This window comes from Mustelus asterias, chromosome 12, assembly GCF_964213995.1.
Source record: "Mustelus asterias chromosome 12, sMusAst1.hap1.1, whole genome shotgun sequence".
In the NCBI taxonomy this organism is placed as follows: Eukaryota; Metazoa; Chordata; class Chondrichthyes; order Carcharhiniformes; family Triakidae; genus Mustelus; species Mustelus asterias.
In genome coordinates, this window is record NC_135812.1 from 1,110,404 (window position 1) to 1,127,365 (window position 16,962).

General features: G+C 43.3%; 1 protein-coding gene across 26 annotated transcripts in view; it reads left to right on the plus strand.

Moving 5' to 3' along the window:
• Positions 1-16,962, plus strand: part of ncor1 (nuclear receptor corepressor 1) — a 376,647-nt gene that overhangs the window by 278,736 nt on the left and 80,949 nt on the right. For 22 of the 26 annotated variants that reach the window (XM_078224546.1, XM_078224545.1, XM_078224544.1 and 19 more), the window contains 4 exons: positions 10,819-10,986; positions 12,618-12,793; positions 14,900-14,938; positions 15,764-15,884. In XM_078224546.1, coding sequence (XP_078080672.1) covers positions 10,819-10,986; positions 12,618-12,793; positions 14,900-14,938; positions 15,764-15,884 — 504 coding nt within the window. The remainder of the gene's footprint in view (positions 1-10,818; positions 10,987-12,617; positions 12,794-14,899; positions 14,939-15,763; positions 15,885-16,962) is intronic. The other 4 variants (XM_078224532.1, XM_078224554.1, XM_078224540.1 and 1 more) reach the window with 2 other exon arrangements.

Sequence of the window (16,962 nt, forward strand, 5' to 3'; positions counted from 1 at the left end):
TGTGAAGCATGTTTGGACGGATGTAAGGAGAGGGAACACACTTTCTTCGAGTTTCTGTAGCTGAAACCATGCCCTCGTTTCCTGGTATGGAGGAAGAGTTGGATGCTGCAGTCAGTGCTTCTATCTCTGAAGCTTGAGTTCACATTGCACAGTTCAGCAACCCAGCACCCCGGACCCCAACCAGCTCTTTCACCCAATTACATAAATTTGTACCAAATAGAGATTTTTAAATAAAGTGAAGAATTTAATTAAAGTATTTCCCCATTGTAACATGAACCCTTTTCTTGTTCCCTATTAATGGAGTTGAAAGGGTTGTGAATCTGAGGTATTGGTGTTTGATGAGATTCACCTGAAACTACTAATTTCAGCCATGTTAGAAAATTATTTTTATATGTATTATTTTCTATATGTATAAGCAAATATAGATCTAGAGAACATGTACTGGCTTTTGCTGTCAAAAGGTTTGTTTTTTTAAGTTTGCCATATATGTATGTGCTCACTGGCACCCTTCTAGCTGTGTGCATAATGATACCCTGGGCTTGTTGACAGTCCACAAGCTGCTTACCCTCGATACAGATAAAGACCAGAGGTTAACATTACACCAGCATTTCCTGGAAACCAAGTAAGCAGAAATTACACGTTGTCCGTGAAGCCTCAAGCCAGAAACTGTTGGTACTCATTTGCAGCAACATTTCTGGAAAATGTTTCCAAGAATCTGTCAAGCAACAACACAACCAAAAATGCAATCCAGATAGTATTCAATGTTCCAGTTAATTTTAGTTGCCTCTCGGACATCTCTGCCACACAGTTGGCACACTGTCAGCTTATCCAATACAGTTTCTTCCCTTATTCTGGAAAACTGCATGTTCCCACAAAAAATACAAACTCTGAAGTTGAATGGGCTTTCTTTACACGTAATGTGGAATGCATTAGAATGTATCATTATTGGAGATGCTGTCCTTTGGCACAATGGGCCAAATCTCTTTCTGTTCTACATTTATTCTATGATTCAAATGTGGTGATTGTGAGGTTCTACCTGACTTTCTGAACTCATAACACTATTCAGAGAGGGTAAGGGCTGTTCCCCTGCCCTCTTAGACAATCCTCCTTTTCACTATACCCAAAACAAATAATCCTAATAATTTGCCTTACTATTTGTGAGACCTTGTTACACTAAACGACCTGCTTGGATAAAGACAAAAATAATGGAATTTTGAACAAAAACAGAAAATGCAGGGAAATCTGAGCAGGTCTGACAGTATCTGTGGAGAGAGAATAGAGCCAATGTTTTGAGTCAGGATGACCCTTTGTCAGAGTGTGGATACTTGGATACATTGCAGTCAGTGCTTTTCAAAACAAGATTACCTGTTCCTCAAGCACTCAATATTTGAGAGATCTGATGAAGTGCTCAAGAAATACAGGCCTTTGTCTTCACTGGTATAGATAATGAGTTTGATTGGGGTGGTGCATTATCCGTGGATTTGTTCTCAGTCTTTGTTTGATCATGTAGGTAATATCTGACATGGTCATTTTTTGCAGACAAATGAAAAACGTCACCAGGAACTCTTCATTGTATTAATCGACCCAACTAAAGAATTTGCTTTTGTAAATCACGTTCCTTTACAGATTGTGTTCCAAAGATTGCGATGTCCAAGAAACTGGATCACAATACTGCAATTGCTTTGTGATGACATGTCTGTAACTGTTTCGAGTGGGAGATTTGAAACAGACGCGTCTGCAATCTGGAGAGGAGTTAAACAAAACTTTGTGATAGCCCCATACTCCTTACAATCTGCCTGTCAGTGATAGCCCCATACACCTTACAATCTACCTGTCAGTGATAGCCCCATACACCTTACAAACTGCCTGTCAGTAATAGCCCCATACTCCTTACAGTCTACCTGTCAGTAATAGCCCCCATACACCTTACAAACTGCCTGTCAGTAATAGCCCCATACTCCTTACAATCTACCTGTCAGTGATAGCCCCATACCCCTTACAATCTACCTCTCAGTAATAGCCCCCATAAACCTTACAATCTGCCTATCAGTAATAGCCCCATGCTCCTTACAATCTACCTGTCAGTGATAGTTCCATACTCCTTACAGTCTGCCTATCAGTAATAGCCCCATACTCCTTACAATCTATCTGTCAGCGATGGTTCCATACTCCTTACAATCTACCTCTCAGTAATAGCCCCCATAAACCTTACAATCTGCCTATCAGTAATAGCCCCATACTCTTTACAATCTGCCTGTCAGTGATAGCCCCATACTCTTTACAGTCTACCTGTCAGTGATAGCCCCATACTCTTTACAGTCTACCTGTCAGTAATAGCCCCATACTCCTTACAGTCTACCTGTCAGTGATAGGCCCATACTCCTTACAATCTACCTGTCAGTAATAGCCCCATACTCCTTACAATCTACCTGTCAGTGATAGCCCCATACTCTTTACAGTCTACCTGTCAGTAATAGCCCCATACTCCTTACAATCTACCTGTCAGTGATAGCCCCATACTCCATACAATCTGCCTATCAGTAATAGCCCCATAATCTTACAATCTACCTGTCAGTGATAGCCTCATACTCCTTACAGTCTATCTGTCAGTAGCAGTTAAGCTCCTCAAAGATAACAGCCCTCTTATGTGAGTATTAAATACCACCTAGATAGAAACTCTTTAACCTCAGTCATTTCCGTGTCAGATTGTGTCAAGTTGATTTTGCCAAGGAAGAAGATGTCGTGTAGTTCATGGTGAAAGAAGAGGTAGTTTAGACATTGCCTTCAAGGCATGTTTAAGGCTGATGAGGAGGAGGCATTCGATAGGCTGCCAATATTTAAAAGTTGATTGGGTATCAAGACTGGGTGCAATGCCTCCAGAGATACTGAGGAAAGTGAGAGTGGAAATTGCAGAGGCACTGGCCATACTTTTCAGTCTTGTATCATAGGAAATGTGACAGACAGCCAGTTTGCACTTGGCAAACTTCCACAAGTAGCAATGTGACAATGAATCATTGAGTCTGAATAGCAGAGGAGGCCAATCAGCCCATCGAGCCATTCCCATCCTATCAGTGCCTTCTCCCCGCTCTATCTTCATAGCCTTGCAAATTTATTACCCCTCAACTCATCCATTTTCCTTTTAAATTTATTGATTTGTTTCCACTTCCAACACCCGATAAACAGCAAGTTCCAGCTCATTCGCACTCGCTCTGTAATAATGTTCCTCCTCTTATCAGTCCTATATTTCTTTCCCAAAAGCTCAAATCTGTGCCCCCCTAGTCGTTGTACCAACATGGGTTTGTCCACGTTATCTAAAGCTGTTATAATCTTGTACACATCCATCAAATTTCCTTTAATTCTCTTGGCTCCTAGGAGAGTAAGCCCAGTTTCCCCAACCTAACCCTGCAGCTAAAATCCTCCACCACTGGAACCAAACTGGTAAATTTCCTCTGCGTGTTCACAAAAATCAAAACAAATCCAACCTGGCCAATTACCGCCCCATCAGCCTACTCTCGATCACTGTCATCGACAGTGCTATCAAGCGGCACTCTGTCAGCAATAACCTGCCCACTGGTGCTCAGTTAGTCTTCATTAGGCTCCTGACCTTATTAAAACCGTCCAAACATGGTCAAAGGAGCTGAATGGGGAGGTGAGGTGAGAGTGACTGTCCTTGACATCTGGGCAGCATTTGACCAAGTTGGCATCAAGGAGTCCCAGCCAGGAATGGCAGAGGGATTTGGACACTATTTAGCATAACTAATCCACCTAACCTGCATATCTTTGGACTGTGGGGAAGGTAACATGGGGAGAAGTAGTGGTAAGCACCGATGTTGAGAGACTAAAGAAGCTGGGATTGTTTTCCAAGCAGAGAGGATTAGGGGAGATGTATATGTCTGTGTCTGTGTGTGCAGTGGTGACGGTGGCAGAGTGGTGGAGTAGTCGGAGCTGGATAGAGGCATTACAGCCTCCCGGACTTTGAGTTGAACGACTTTGGACTTTGACCGCTCTCCTCCACCTTCACCACACGCACAGACACACGCGTACTTCTCATTCGATTTTCAGCTCTCTGTAGCTCTGACGAAGATTCATCCACATGTGAAATGTTAACTTCCATAGTTGCTGTCAGACCTGCTGAGATTTTCAAGCACTTTCTGTACATTGTGGGGAGCTTTGATAGAGATGTACAAGACTTTGACAAGCCTAGATTGGGTAGACAAGGGAAAATCCTTCCCATTAGCTGATGGTGCAAGAACTGGGGATTACAGATTTAAAGTTTTGAGCAAGTGAATCAGGGGGCGTGTGAGCAGAAACATTGTTATGCAGTGAATGGCAATGACCTGGATCTCGGACCCCAAGGCTGGTGAAAGCAGAAACATGATGTGGAGATGCTGGCGTTGGACTGGGGTTGGACAAGCAGAAACAATCAGTGATTTCAAAAGGGATTTGGGTGGAAATAAACTTGTAGAGCAGTAGGGACCGGGCTGGGGAGTGGATTGCTCCACTGGGAGCCAGCATGGATTAGATGGACCAAATCACCACCACCTGTGTTGTAAATGACTGACTCTGTCGTCCATCATATCGGGATACCTCCTGGCTACTGTACTCGGTGTGGTCCAACCAGTGACCCGTACAGTGTCAAAATTATATTCTTTAATTTAGACTGTGGTTCTGTTAATACAATCCAATATTGTATTAACTTTTGCTACTGTGTCTCTTCATTGGTCATAAACCTGCAGTGATCTGTGCACAATAATACCTAGATCTCTTTACTCTCTTAACCACTTTCAGTATTGTTCCCAGCAAATGGTACATGTATTTTGTGTTGGCCCAACCAATATGTATAAAAGGCTTGCACTTATATAGCACTTTTCAGACCAAAGGACATCTCGCACAGCTTTATGGCTACATCCGGAGATACCAGGGCAAGTGACCAAATGTTTACCCAAGAAGAAAGATTTTGAATAGTGTATTAAAAGAGGAAAGAGAGCAAGAGAGGTTATGGGAGGGGATTCCAGAGCTTCGGGCTTTGGCATCAGAAGGCTGGGCTGTCTGTGATTTATTAAAATTGAGCAAATGCAAGAAGCCAGATAATTAGTTGTAGGGTTGGAGAAGATTATAGAATGGGAAGACCAAGGCTGTAGAGGCATTGAAACAAGAATGAGAATTTTAAATTGCAGGCGCTGTTTAATGTGTAGTGGAGTGTAATGTAATGTAGATGAGCCATGGTAAATGCATGGAGTTACGGGGTTGAGGATGGACCTGGGTGGGATGCTCTTTCAGAGAGTTGATGCAGATGGGCTGAATGGCCTCTTTCTGCATTGTAAGGGTTCAATGGGGGCCAATTATCGATCAACCAGCACAGGGTTTCGGTTAACAGGCAGAGTGAGATAGCAGAGTTTTGGATAAGCTTATGTTTATGGAGGGTGGATGATTGGAAGTTGCCAGGAGTGCACTGGAACACTCGAGTCTCGGGGCATGGATGAGGGTTTCAACAGCAGATGTGAGAAGGCAGGTGTTGCTTTGATGACATTATTGAGATGAGAATAGATGGTTTTAGTGATGGCGAGGAATTGTGGTCATAAGCTCATCTTGGGATTAGACACAACTCTAAAGTTGCAAACGGTTATCATCCTTGGGTATGTCCTATTTCACCAAGAGAAAGAAATTTCTTCTCATCTTGGTCCTAAGTGAGGAGAAATTTCTTTACACAGAGGGTTGTGAATGTTTGGAATTCTCTACCTCAGAGGGCAGTGGAAGCTCAGTCACTGAGTATGTTCAAGGTAGAGATTGATAGACTTCTGATTAATAATGTAAATGTTTATGGGGATATTGTGTGTAAACATCTTTCAAGTGATTGAGTTTAGGAGTCGGGAGATAATGCTGCAGCTTTATAGGACCCTGGTTAGACCCCACTTGGAGTACTGCGCGCAGTTCTGGTCACCTCATTACAGGAAAGATGTTGAAGCCATTGAAAGGGTGCAGAGGAGATTTACAAGGATGTTGCCTGGATTGGGGGGCATGCCTTATGAGGATAGGTTGAGGGAGCTTGGTCTCTTCTCCCTGGAGAGACGAAGGATGAGAGGTGACCTGATAGAGGTTTACAAGATGTTGAGAGGTCTGGATAGGGTAGACTCTCAGAGGCTATTTCCAAGGGCTGAAATGGTTGCTACGAGAGGACACAGGTTTAAGGTGCTGGGGGGTAGGTACAGAGGAGATGTCAGGGGTAAGTTTTTCACTCAGAGGGTGGTGGGTGAGTGGAATCGGCTGACGTCGGTGGTGGTGGAGGCAAACTCGTTGGGATCTTTTAAGAGACTTCTGGATGAGTACATGGGATTTAATGGGATTGAGGGCTATAGATAGGCCTAGAGGTGGAGATGTGATCGGCGCAACTTGTGGGCCGAAGGGCCTGTTTGTGCTGTGGCGTTCTATGTTCTATGTGTCTCATCAGCCATGATCGTATTGAATGGCATGGATTCAGAGGTGATTTGAGAAAAAATGTTATCACTCAGAGGATGGTGGGAATCTGGAATGCAGTGCCTGGGAAGGTAGTGGAGGCCGGAAGCCTTACAACCTTTAAAAAGTATTTGGAAGAGCACTTGAAATATCATAACGTGCAGGAAAAGGGGATTAGCGTGACTTTAGTTGTAGTTATTGTCAGTGCAGACTCGATGGGTCGAAGGGCCTTTTCTACGCTGTATGGCAGACAGGGCCTTGATTTAATATTTTGTCTGACAGGCTGCAGTGGCAGATTCCCGCAGTACTTCACTGGAGTGTCAGCCTTGTGATTTGTGTTCAAGTACTGGAGTTGGATTTGAACCCACGATCTGAGGCATTAGAGGCTAGAGTGTTAACAACTGAACCACAGCTGACAGGGTCAGGATCAGAGTCCTCAAAGTACCTATGCTTGGCTCCCTTCTTCACCAACATGCTTCCTTTGGATGTTATTCAGTGGCAGGGGGTCAACTTCCAATCATCGAGTACTCCCGTCTCAACCGCTCCACCAATTCCCTTGACTCCATGGCCGACTCCATGGCCACCTCTATACTGTAAGAAATCTCACAACACCAGGTTAAAGTCCAACAGGTTTATTTGGTAGCAAATACCATAAGTTTTCGGAGCGCTGCTCCTTCGTCAGATGGAGTGGAAATGTGCTCTCAAACAGTGCACAGAGACACATCAAGTTACAGAATACTGACGAAGGAGCAGCGCTCTGAAAGCTTATGGTATTTGCTACCAAATAAACCTGTTGGACTTTAACCTGGTGTTGTGAGACTTCTTACTGTGTTCACCCCAGTCCAACACCAGCATCTCCACATCACCTCTATACTGTCAGATAGTCTGTCAGACATCATTATTGATCAATCAAAATAACCTCTAAAAGATTGAAGTCATAATTCCTGTCCAATATTTCAAAGTTTACCTACAAACAAAAACCATCCTGATTGGAGATAAGGTGGTGAATTGCTAACACGTTGTTTACTCAGTAAATGTATTCCCTCTCAGTTTTCATAGTCAATATTTTTTGCTTAGCAGCTTGTGTCTGTGACTGTCAGTGAGTTTGTAGCTTGGTGCAATCTGCATGGGCTCTAACACTCAAGCCAGTCCTAGACTCAATTAATATGAAAGCACAAGTGCATGGACATAGAAATTTGCTTTGCTTAACACACCAACTGGATATGATGGAAACACATGGCAGGCCCATCAACATCCAAGAGGTGACTGCCTTTACTCTGTGCTTTCAGTATTTTGCTCTGAATTATCAATGTTCCTTGGGCATGGTGCTTAATCTCTTTGTGCTGCTGTAGTTTATAGTAGAAGAGATTTCAGAACATTGTTGGGTCTGGAATCAATATCACAGAAGTACGCACATCAGTGAGTGAAATCTTTAGCATTCAGTTATTGTGCAGTATTAGAATGCTTAGCCTTGGCAGTTTAGAGTGAAGGGATATCTGACTGGCTCTGTAAACTGAGGCTACAGTGTGCAATTTCATCATTACATTGATCATTGTATTGCTGATGTAATAAAGTGTCATAAATACATCTCACTCCATATTGGCGCCGGGAAAAGTCCTCGGTGCCAGAGTGTTTTTGTGTTTCATTCTCATGTAAAGTGATAAAAATCAAATGAAATTAATGTTCAGAGTACTTCATAGAGGCCACAATAATGGACCTTGCTCAATTTAATGCCCATTTCATTGGTAGACATGGAATCAAATTACAGAGCCTTTGTGTATCAAGAGCAGTTTTTTGCCTCATTTGTCTTTTTCCTTGCAAACTGCTTATTGCAGGAGGTCCAACATATGAACATACAATTTAGGAGCAGGAGTAGGCCACTCGGCCCCTTAACATAGAAACATAGAAGATGGAGCAGGAGGAGGCCATTTGGCCCTTCGAGCCTGCTCCACCATTCATTACGATCATGGCTGATCAGCCAATTTAATAGCCTAATCCTGCTTTTTCCCCATAACCTTTAATCCCATTTGCCCCAAGTGTTATATCCAGCCGCCTTTTGAATGCATTCAATGTTTTAGCATCAACTACTTCCTGTGGTAATGAATTCCACAGGCTCACCACTCTTTGGGTGAAGAAATGTCTCCTCACCTCTGTCCTAAATGGTCTATCCTGAATCCTCAGACTGTGACCCCTGGTTCTGGACTCCCCCACCATTGGGAACATGCTTCCTGCATCTACCCTGTCTAGTCCTGTTAGAATTTTATAAGTCTCGATGAGATCCCCCCTCATTTGTCTGAACACCAGCGAAAACAATCCTAACCTAGTCAATCTCTCCTCATATATCAGTCCCGCCGTCCCCGGAATCAGCCTGGTAAACCTTCGCTGCACTCCCTCGAGAGCAAGAACATCCTTCCTCAGAAAAGGAGACCAAAACTGCACACAATACTCTAGGTGTGGCCTCACTAAGGCCCTGTATAATTGCAACAACACATCGCTGCTCCTGTACTCGAAACCTCTCGCAATGAAGGCCAACATGCCATTTACCTTCTTTACCGCCTGCTGCACCTGCATGCTTACCTTCAGTGACTGGTGCACAAGGATATCCAGGTCCCACTGCACACTCCCCTCTCCCAATTTACAGCCATTCAGATAGTAATCTGCCTTCTTGTTTTTGCTTCCAAAGTGAATAACCTCACACTTATCCAAATCATACTGCATCTGCCATTGATTCGCCCACTCACCCAACCTGTCCAGATCATTCTGAAGGATCTCTGCATCCTCGTCACAGTTCACCCTCCCACCCAACTTGGTATCATCTGCAAATTTTGAGATGTTACATTTTGTTCCCTCATCCAAATCATTAATATATGTGAATAGCTGGGGTCCCAGCACTGATCCCTGTGGCACCCCACTAGTTTACTGCCTGCCAATTCCTACTCTTTGTTCCCTCTCTGTCAACCTGTTGGACTTTAACCTGGTGTTGTTAAACTTCTTACTGTTTTAAATTTCTCCCAGTCCTCAGGTTTGCTGCTTTTCGGGCCAATTTATCTGCCTCCTCTTTAGCTTTAACACTATCCCTGATTTCCCTTGTTATCCATGGATGAGCCACCTTCCCCGTTTTACTCCTACACCAGACAGGGATGTACAGTTGTTGCAGTTCATCCATGTATTCTTTAAATATCTGCTATTGCCTATCCACTGTCAACCCCTTAAGTATCCTTTGCCAGTTTATTCTAGCTAATCTTCTATCCATGCCAATATTTCATCCTCTACACCTTGAGCTTTTATTTTCTACAATAACCTTTGATATGGCACCTTATCAAATGCCTTCTGGAAATCTAAGTTCCTCTTTATCCACAGCACGTGAAGAACTCCAATAAATGGATTAAACATGATTTCCCTTTACAGAACAATGTTGAGTCTACCTGATTGCCTTAAATGCCCAACTTTAACACTTGTAATGTTTTCCCTACGACAGATGTTAGGCTAACTGGCCTGTAACTTCCTCCTTTCTGTCTCCCTCCCTTTTTCAATAAAGGAGCAACATTTGCTATTTTTCAATCTAATGGAACTTTCCCTAATTGTCGGTAACTTTGGAAAATTAAAACCAACGCATCAACTATCTCACTTCTTTCAAGACCCTCAGATGATGTCCGTCCAGACCAGGGAATTTGTCAGCCCACTGCACAAACTCCACACAGATAGTCACCCGAGGTTGGAATTGAACCCGGGCCCCTACCCTGTGATTCGACAGCCAGTACAAAATCTGATATTGTCAGCTCAACCCCATTTTTTTATTCATTCATGGGACATGGGCATTGCTGGCTGGGCCAACATTTATTACCCATCCCTAGTCACTCTTGAACTGAGTAACTTGCTGGGCCATTTCAGAGGGCAGTTGAGAGTCTCCACATTGCTGTGGGTCTGGAGTCACATGTAGGCCAGACTTGGGTAAGGACCTTAGATTTCCTTCCCTAAAGGGCATTAATGAACCAGATGGGTTTTTCCAACAATCGACAATGATTTCATGGTCATCAGTAGATTCTTAATTCCAGATTTTTTTATTGAATTTAAATTCCACCATTTGCTGTGGCGGGATTCGAACATCAACTGAGTTTCTCATCGGGTCTCCAGAACATCAACTGAGTTTCTAGATTAATAGTCTAATGATAATACCACGAGGCCATCGCCTCCCCATGTTTCCAGTGAGACTGTTTCACTTTGGCATCTTCTCCACGCCTGCCCTATGCACCTTTCCATGCATCTTACTAACAGAATGGAATAGAAGTTATAGACCAATGTGATTGATGGTGGTGATGCTGAGTGTTAATAATTGTAGAATATCTGTCAATCTGTCTTCTGCAGGTAAATCATTTGCTTACATGCCGTATCATGAGGCTCGGCGTGTGATGGAGCAGGAATCACAGACAGCGGGAGCCAGATCCGCATCACCTTACAGGCTGTCCCCGAGAGAATCCTGTAAACTTTCTCCACAACCAGAGATGAACACCTTGCGGTACAGTGTACCACCAGGTAGTGAGCTTCAATTATCCACTCTCCTTTTTTTTGCCTTGTGCCTCTAGTTATGTGTCTGCATCATCTGGTAATAAAATACAATGATGAGGTTTCAAAGGTCACAGATTTGAATTGGAGTACATTCAAGTCAGTGATTGATAAATTTTGGACACCGAGAATCGGGGGATATGATTTGATTTGATTTATTATTGTCACATGTATTAACATACAGTGAAAAGTATTGTTTCTTCCGCGCTATTACAGAAAAAATATACTGTTCATAGAGAAGGAAACGAGAGAATGCAGAATGTAGTGTTATCGTCATAGCTAGGATGTAGAGAAAGATCAACTTAATGCAAGGTAAGTCCATTCAAAAATCTGACAGCAGCAGGGAAGAAGCTGTTCTTGAGTCGGTTGGTGCAAGACCTCAGACTTTTGTATCTTTTTCTCAACGGAAGGTGGTGGAAGAGAAAATGTCTGGAGTGCGTGGGGTCCTTAATTATGCTGGCTGCTTTGCCGAGGCAGCAGGAAGTTAGACAGAATCAATGGATGGGAGGCTGGTTTGCGTGATGGATTGGGCTACATTCACGACCTTTTGTAGTTCCTTGCGGTCTTGGGCAGAGCAGGAGCCATACCAAGCTGTGATACAGCCAGAAAGAATGCTTTCTATGGTGCATCTGTAAAAGTTGATAGTACAGAAAGATGTAGTTGTGGCAGAAAGATGAGCCATAATCTTACTGAATGATGGAGCGGACTTGAGGAGCCAACTAGCCTATTCCTGCTTGCATTTCTTTTGTTCCTGAACACAAACTATCACAGTTAATGGCAAAGTAGTTTCCGCAATATGTTGCCTTTGTGTCTATGTTCGAGAAATTCACATCTGCTTCATGACTTATCCCTTTAGCGTTCAAGAGTACACAACTAGTACCAGTGGTATGTTAGATTATGCTACCAGCTTTCTCAAGGCATGCAAATGTTGAGGACAATGTTCACCATGGCCCAAAGATCCCTCAGTCAAAGTTATTTGTTTCAACTCCTACCCAGAGACTTGAGTGCATAATCTAGGCTAGCATTCCCAATGCAACACTGAGGCAAACTGCACTGTTGGAGGTGCATCTTTAGATGAGATTTTAAACCAAGGTCCCATCTTCTCTCTCGGGTGGATGTATATGATCCCATAGCACAATTGAAGAAGAACCCAGGAGCTCTTCCTATACACTGTCTACCGTCTATACTCAATGCATCACAAAAAAGAATTATCTGTTCATTATCACATTGTTGTTTGAGGAATCTTGCTGTGCAATAATTGGCTTCCTTGTTTCCCATTTCAAATGTTCTGTAGTATTTGAAATGCTTCGGATCAAGCTAAAGTTGTGAGTGATGCTATATTGATGCAAGTTGTTTCTTGACATACATCATAGATTCCAAAGTCGGTTTGCTACCAAAGATCAGACAGCAAGCAGAATCAGATCGAAAAAGCAGCAAGCGAGTAAAAAAGGAAGTAAAGGCAGCAAAACAAGTCCATGCAGATTTGGATTTTGAGTTTCCAAAGTTGCCAGGACATCACCTTTAATTTGCAAAGACAGTGGTTATCCAAACATAATTAGAAAACATATTTGACCGATTATTGTTGTCTTCTTGCCTTACAGTTCTTCAGCCTGCTCCACATCAAATGATGCAAGCCACGGCTGAGGGAGGAAAATTGGTGATTACCAGACCAGCGAGACCATCCAACATTCCCTCCCCTCCCCCCCTCATCCCTTCAACAAAGCCACCACTGTCCACTGAAAAGTCATCATTCACTGTGGGAGGCTCTATCTCACAGGTAAGCAGGAATCCCATGCAGCACCATTTCACTTCTAGCCAGATTCCATTGAGACACTCTCAGTATGTGTATCTAAAACAATTAAACCAGTGACTCTGTATTGTTCTTCCACAAAACCGAGCAGATTCTTAATAGCCAATTGCATACTGTAGTCTGTTTTTTCCTGAACATAATAGTTTGCCTGGAATGTGTGGTCCAAAGCAAGCTCTGGGAACTATAGAACTTAAATATTTGCTGTCTGTTATGCCTTGATCTTTCCACTGAATAATCCAAGTCAGGACATTGATAGAGATTACCTGAGGCTTAGTAACCAAGGCCAATCCATCTAAAATGGCCCGATATCCCTAGTGGCATTTTACTTAAATTCATTTGTGGGATGTGGGTGTCACCAGCATTTATTGCCCATCTCCAAATGCCCTTGAACTATGTGTCTCGCTCGGTCATTTCAGATGGCATTGCTGTGGCTCTGGAGTCACATGAAGGCTAGACTGGGTAAGGACGGCAGATTTCCTTCCCTAAAGAGGCATCAGTGAACCAAATGGGTTTTTCTGACAATCGACAATGGTTTCGCGGTCATCAGTAGATTCTTAAATCCAGATATTTTTATTGAATTCAAATTCCACCATCTGCTGTGGTGGATTCGAACCCAGCATTGCTCTGGGTCCATGAGTACTCTGGATTACTCATCCAGTGACAGTACCACTACGCCCCCACCTCCCCCAAGTTCTTAGCCCTAATTGACATTTCTCTGCGCACATGCCATTAGCTGGCCAGATCTCCAGGCTTCTTGACGCATGCAAATGCATGCACGTAACAAAGACATAGCTACATGTCCTGCTGCTTGCGGGAAACCGCTCCCAGTTACTCGTTTTTCAAATATTATCCATCTTTAGTAACTCTGTTACATGTTTAAAAGCCAAATGATTTGTTTGTCTTACTTGCTTCTGTAATATAAACCGTCCTGTTTAGCTTTAGTTAAAACTTGTCTGTTGTGTACCATCTCCCTGGGTCACAAGTGGCTGTGTTTTCATTAAGAACATCTGGGTTCCCCTGTATTTCCTGGAGCACTCTATCCACATCAAGTTTCAATCTCCTGTGGGTGTGAGCTAGACTCGGATGTCTGCACGACTTTGACTTTCTACCTTGCATGTTTGGCTGGCTGAGTCGTGAGATAAATTTCCCTTTTCTCTCCATGCTTTTGTGAGGCCGCCAGAAACTGATGACTCATTGTAACTTGGCTAGTAGGTTAAAGCCTTGAGCAGCTCCAAGAGTCTGAGTCACCACAGGGTTTCTCAGCCGAGCGTCTGGACTGCTAAAGCAGCAGGGTAAAGTTGGAGTGGATTTTGTTTGTTTCCAACATATTGTAATCAGGTGGAGTACGAGAGAGCTGTTCGGTATGAGGCTGTGTAGAACGCTGCACACTGCAGTTGTGATCAATGTGCTGTCAGACATTTTTGTCCTTCAGCCAATTCATTACTGCCTCAGTGGAGTTTAGGTATCAGTAAGTGGCATCTTATTTTGTCAGCACACAATACATCACAGTGCCATCATTTTCACAAAGAATTGTTAGTTGTTAGACCAGCATCAAGAAGAGAATTAGAGACTGAGGTTTGCTCTTTCTGTAGGTTAGAGACATTGAGCCAGTCTTCTGATGTTGAAGCAGTGATGCAAGGATCAATGCTGTCCACTTATTTGTGAAGTCTGTCATGGGTTATGTAGTTACATGGACAGATTGCTTGGAGGCCTGCCCCAAGGAATGGAGGACTAGCTGAACCAGAGTAGAATGTTCTGGCTCATATACTTTTGCGTTGCAGTTTCTGAAGAGGTTAAATGTTGCTTTTGTTCCCTGAGACTAAGTGCTAAATCGGCTTCCTATGTTGCTGAGAGTATGCCATGAACTGCTGAAAGGATCTGTGTCCTGAACCCACTTTTCACACAGTCTGTGAATTCTGCAATATCATAACTTTCTAATAACTCAGCTAATACTGTATTTATCTACTGAGAATTTAGTGTTTTAAAGAAAATATATTAATTAAATTGCAACAATATATGGGTTAATGAGTAGCAGTCTGCAGCCACGTGTGAATGTGTTTACGTTGATTACAGCAGTACATGGGAGCAGCAATCTGCCAGAGTCGATTACAGGTATGGATCCTCCAGTTACTTCCTTTGATTTCTATAAATGTGCTTGTGTTTCTGTTTGTGCTTTGTGTATCACAGTGAGGCAGGTAAGTACTAACAAGCCAGACCACTAAATAAGCTCTAACTAGATTGTCATGAGGTTGCCGTATGGTAAGCTTGCTGAGGCTGCTGGAAGGGCAAACAGTTTATCCATGGGAAGGTATGTCAGTCCCTGTGAGGTGTTACATGCTGTGGTTACTTGTTAGGTGCACATTAACAGCCTGTGCCAGGAGTGAGCGTGTGCTAGCCAAACTCGGGGCAGTGCTCTTTATCAAGGATGAAACTAGCCCCAAGGTAGTTATTTTGCGGTGTGCAGAGAGGAGCCGCAGAAGAGGCGAAGCACATGGATGCCACTGTCACCGAGCTCGGTCATGCAAAGGAATGACAACACCAGCAGCGAGTCAATGCAGATCCAAGTTCACAGGCTGTCACAGACTTAGCTGCCCCTCAGCGAAATGCATTGTTTGAAATCATGAGCACTAACACTTGTACAAAACCCAAATGTTCGGAAATTCAGATCCTAAAATGATCTAACCTTACCTTATCTTCCATGAACCTTCAATGAACCATGTCTGTGATAGAGTGGATTATTGTTAAGGATAGAATGGTCAACTTGTGTTGTAATGGTACAGTTCATTAAAGCTGGAGGGGCAAGTTAAGTTTGACAGATTTGAATGCTTATTGAAATTAAACTTCTTCCAAAGAATAGTCAAACAATATAAGTGCTGATCTGAGAGAGGAGACAAATAGGAACATTTGAAGAGAATAATTTTTCCTTCCCCATTTCAGGTAACTTCTGGTGCATACCTACCCTCTCACAGCCAAGTTGCTTATAGCCAAGAAGCTGTGAAAAACACAGTGGGTTCTATCTCCCTTGGGCTGCCACGGCAACAGGAACCCGTGAAACCTGGTGAGCTCTTCACTTTTCTTTGTTTATCTCAACGTTCATTTCAGTTACTGGCAGTGTCCCCAACTTGGAAGAGCCGAGAGTGTCAAAGCTGCATGGATTAACTCCTACTGACAGAAGCTGCTCTGGTGTCAGCTAGTAACCCTTTCAGAACTCTTATTGAATATTCTTTCCCCAAAAAGTCTTGAGAATGTGGAACTTGCTGCCACACAGACTGGATAAGGTGAATAGTATGGATATTATTAATGAGAAGCTAGATTAATACCAGGAGAACTGAAGTAAAGGAGTTGCACGGTGACACAGTGATTAGCACTGCTGCATCACAGCTCCAGGGACCCAGGTTCAAATCTGGCCTCGGTGTGGGTTTCCTCCCACACTCCAAAGTCCAAAGATGTGCAGGTTAGGTTGATTGGCCATGCTCAATTGCCCCTTAGTTGTCTGGGAGATTAGCAGGGTAAATGTGTGGAGTTGCAGAGATAGGGCCTGGATAGAATTGTTGTCAGTGCAGGCACAATGGGCTGAATGGCCTCTTTCTGCACTGCAGGAATTCTATGATTCTAAGTGGGAGGATCTCTTAAAAAGCAGGAACACAAACATGGGCCAGTTTCTGCACCAAAATTCCAAAATCTATTTTAAATAGTGCAATTTAGGAACATAGGAATTAGGAGCGAGAGTCGGCAATTCAGTCCTTCGAGCCCACTCTGCCATTCCATATGATCATGGCTGATCTCCATCTCATTCTAACTCCAGTTCCCTGCCCTTTCCCCATAGTCCTTTATCCCGCTTTTGATCAAATATTTAGCTATTTCTTTCTTGAATCCATTGATTTTGCATCCACTGCACTCTGGGGCAGTGAGTTCCATAGATTCACAGCCGTCTGTGAAAAGTAGCTCCCCCCTCCTTATTCTTCTGTACTCCAGTGAGTACAAGGCCAAGCTACTCACCCGCTCCTCATATGACAGTCCCTTCAAACCTGGAATCAATCTCGTGAACTGCTTCTGAACCGCCTCCAGTGCCACCACATCCTTCCTCAAAGAAGGTGACGAAAATTGAACACAGTACCCCAAGTGTGGTCTCACCA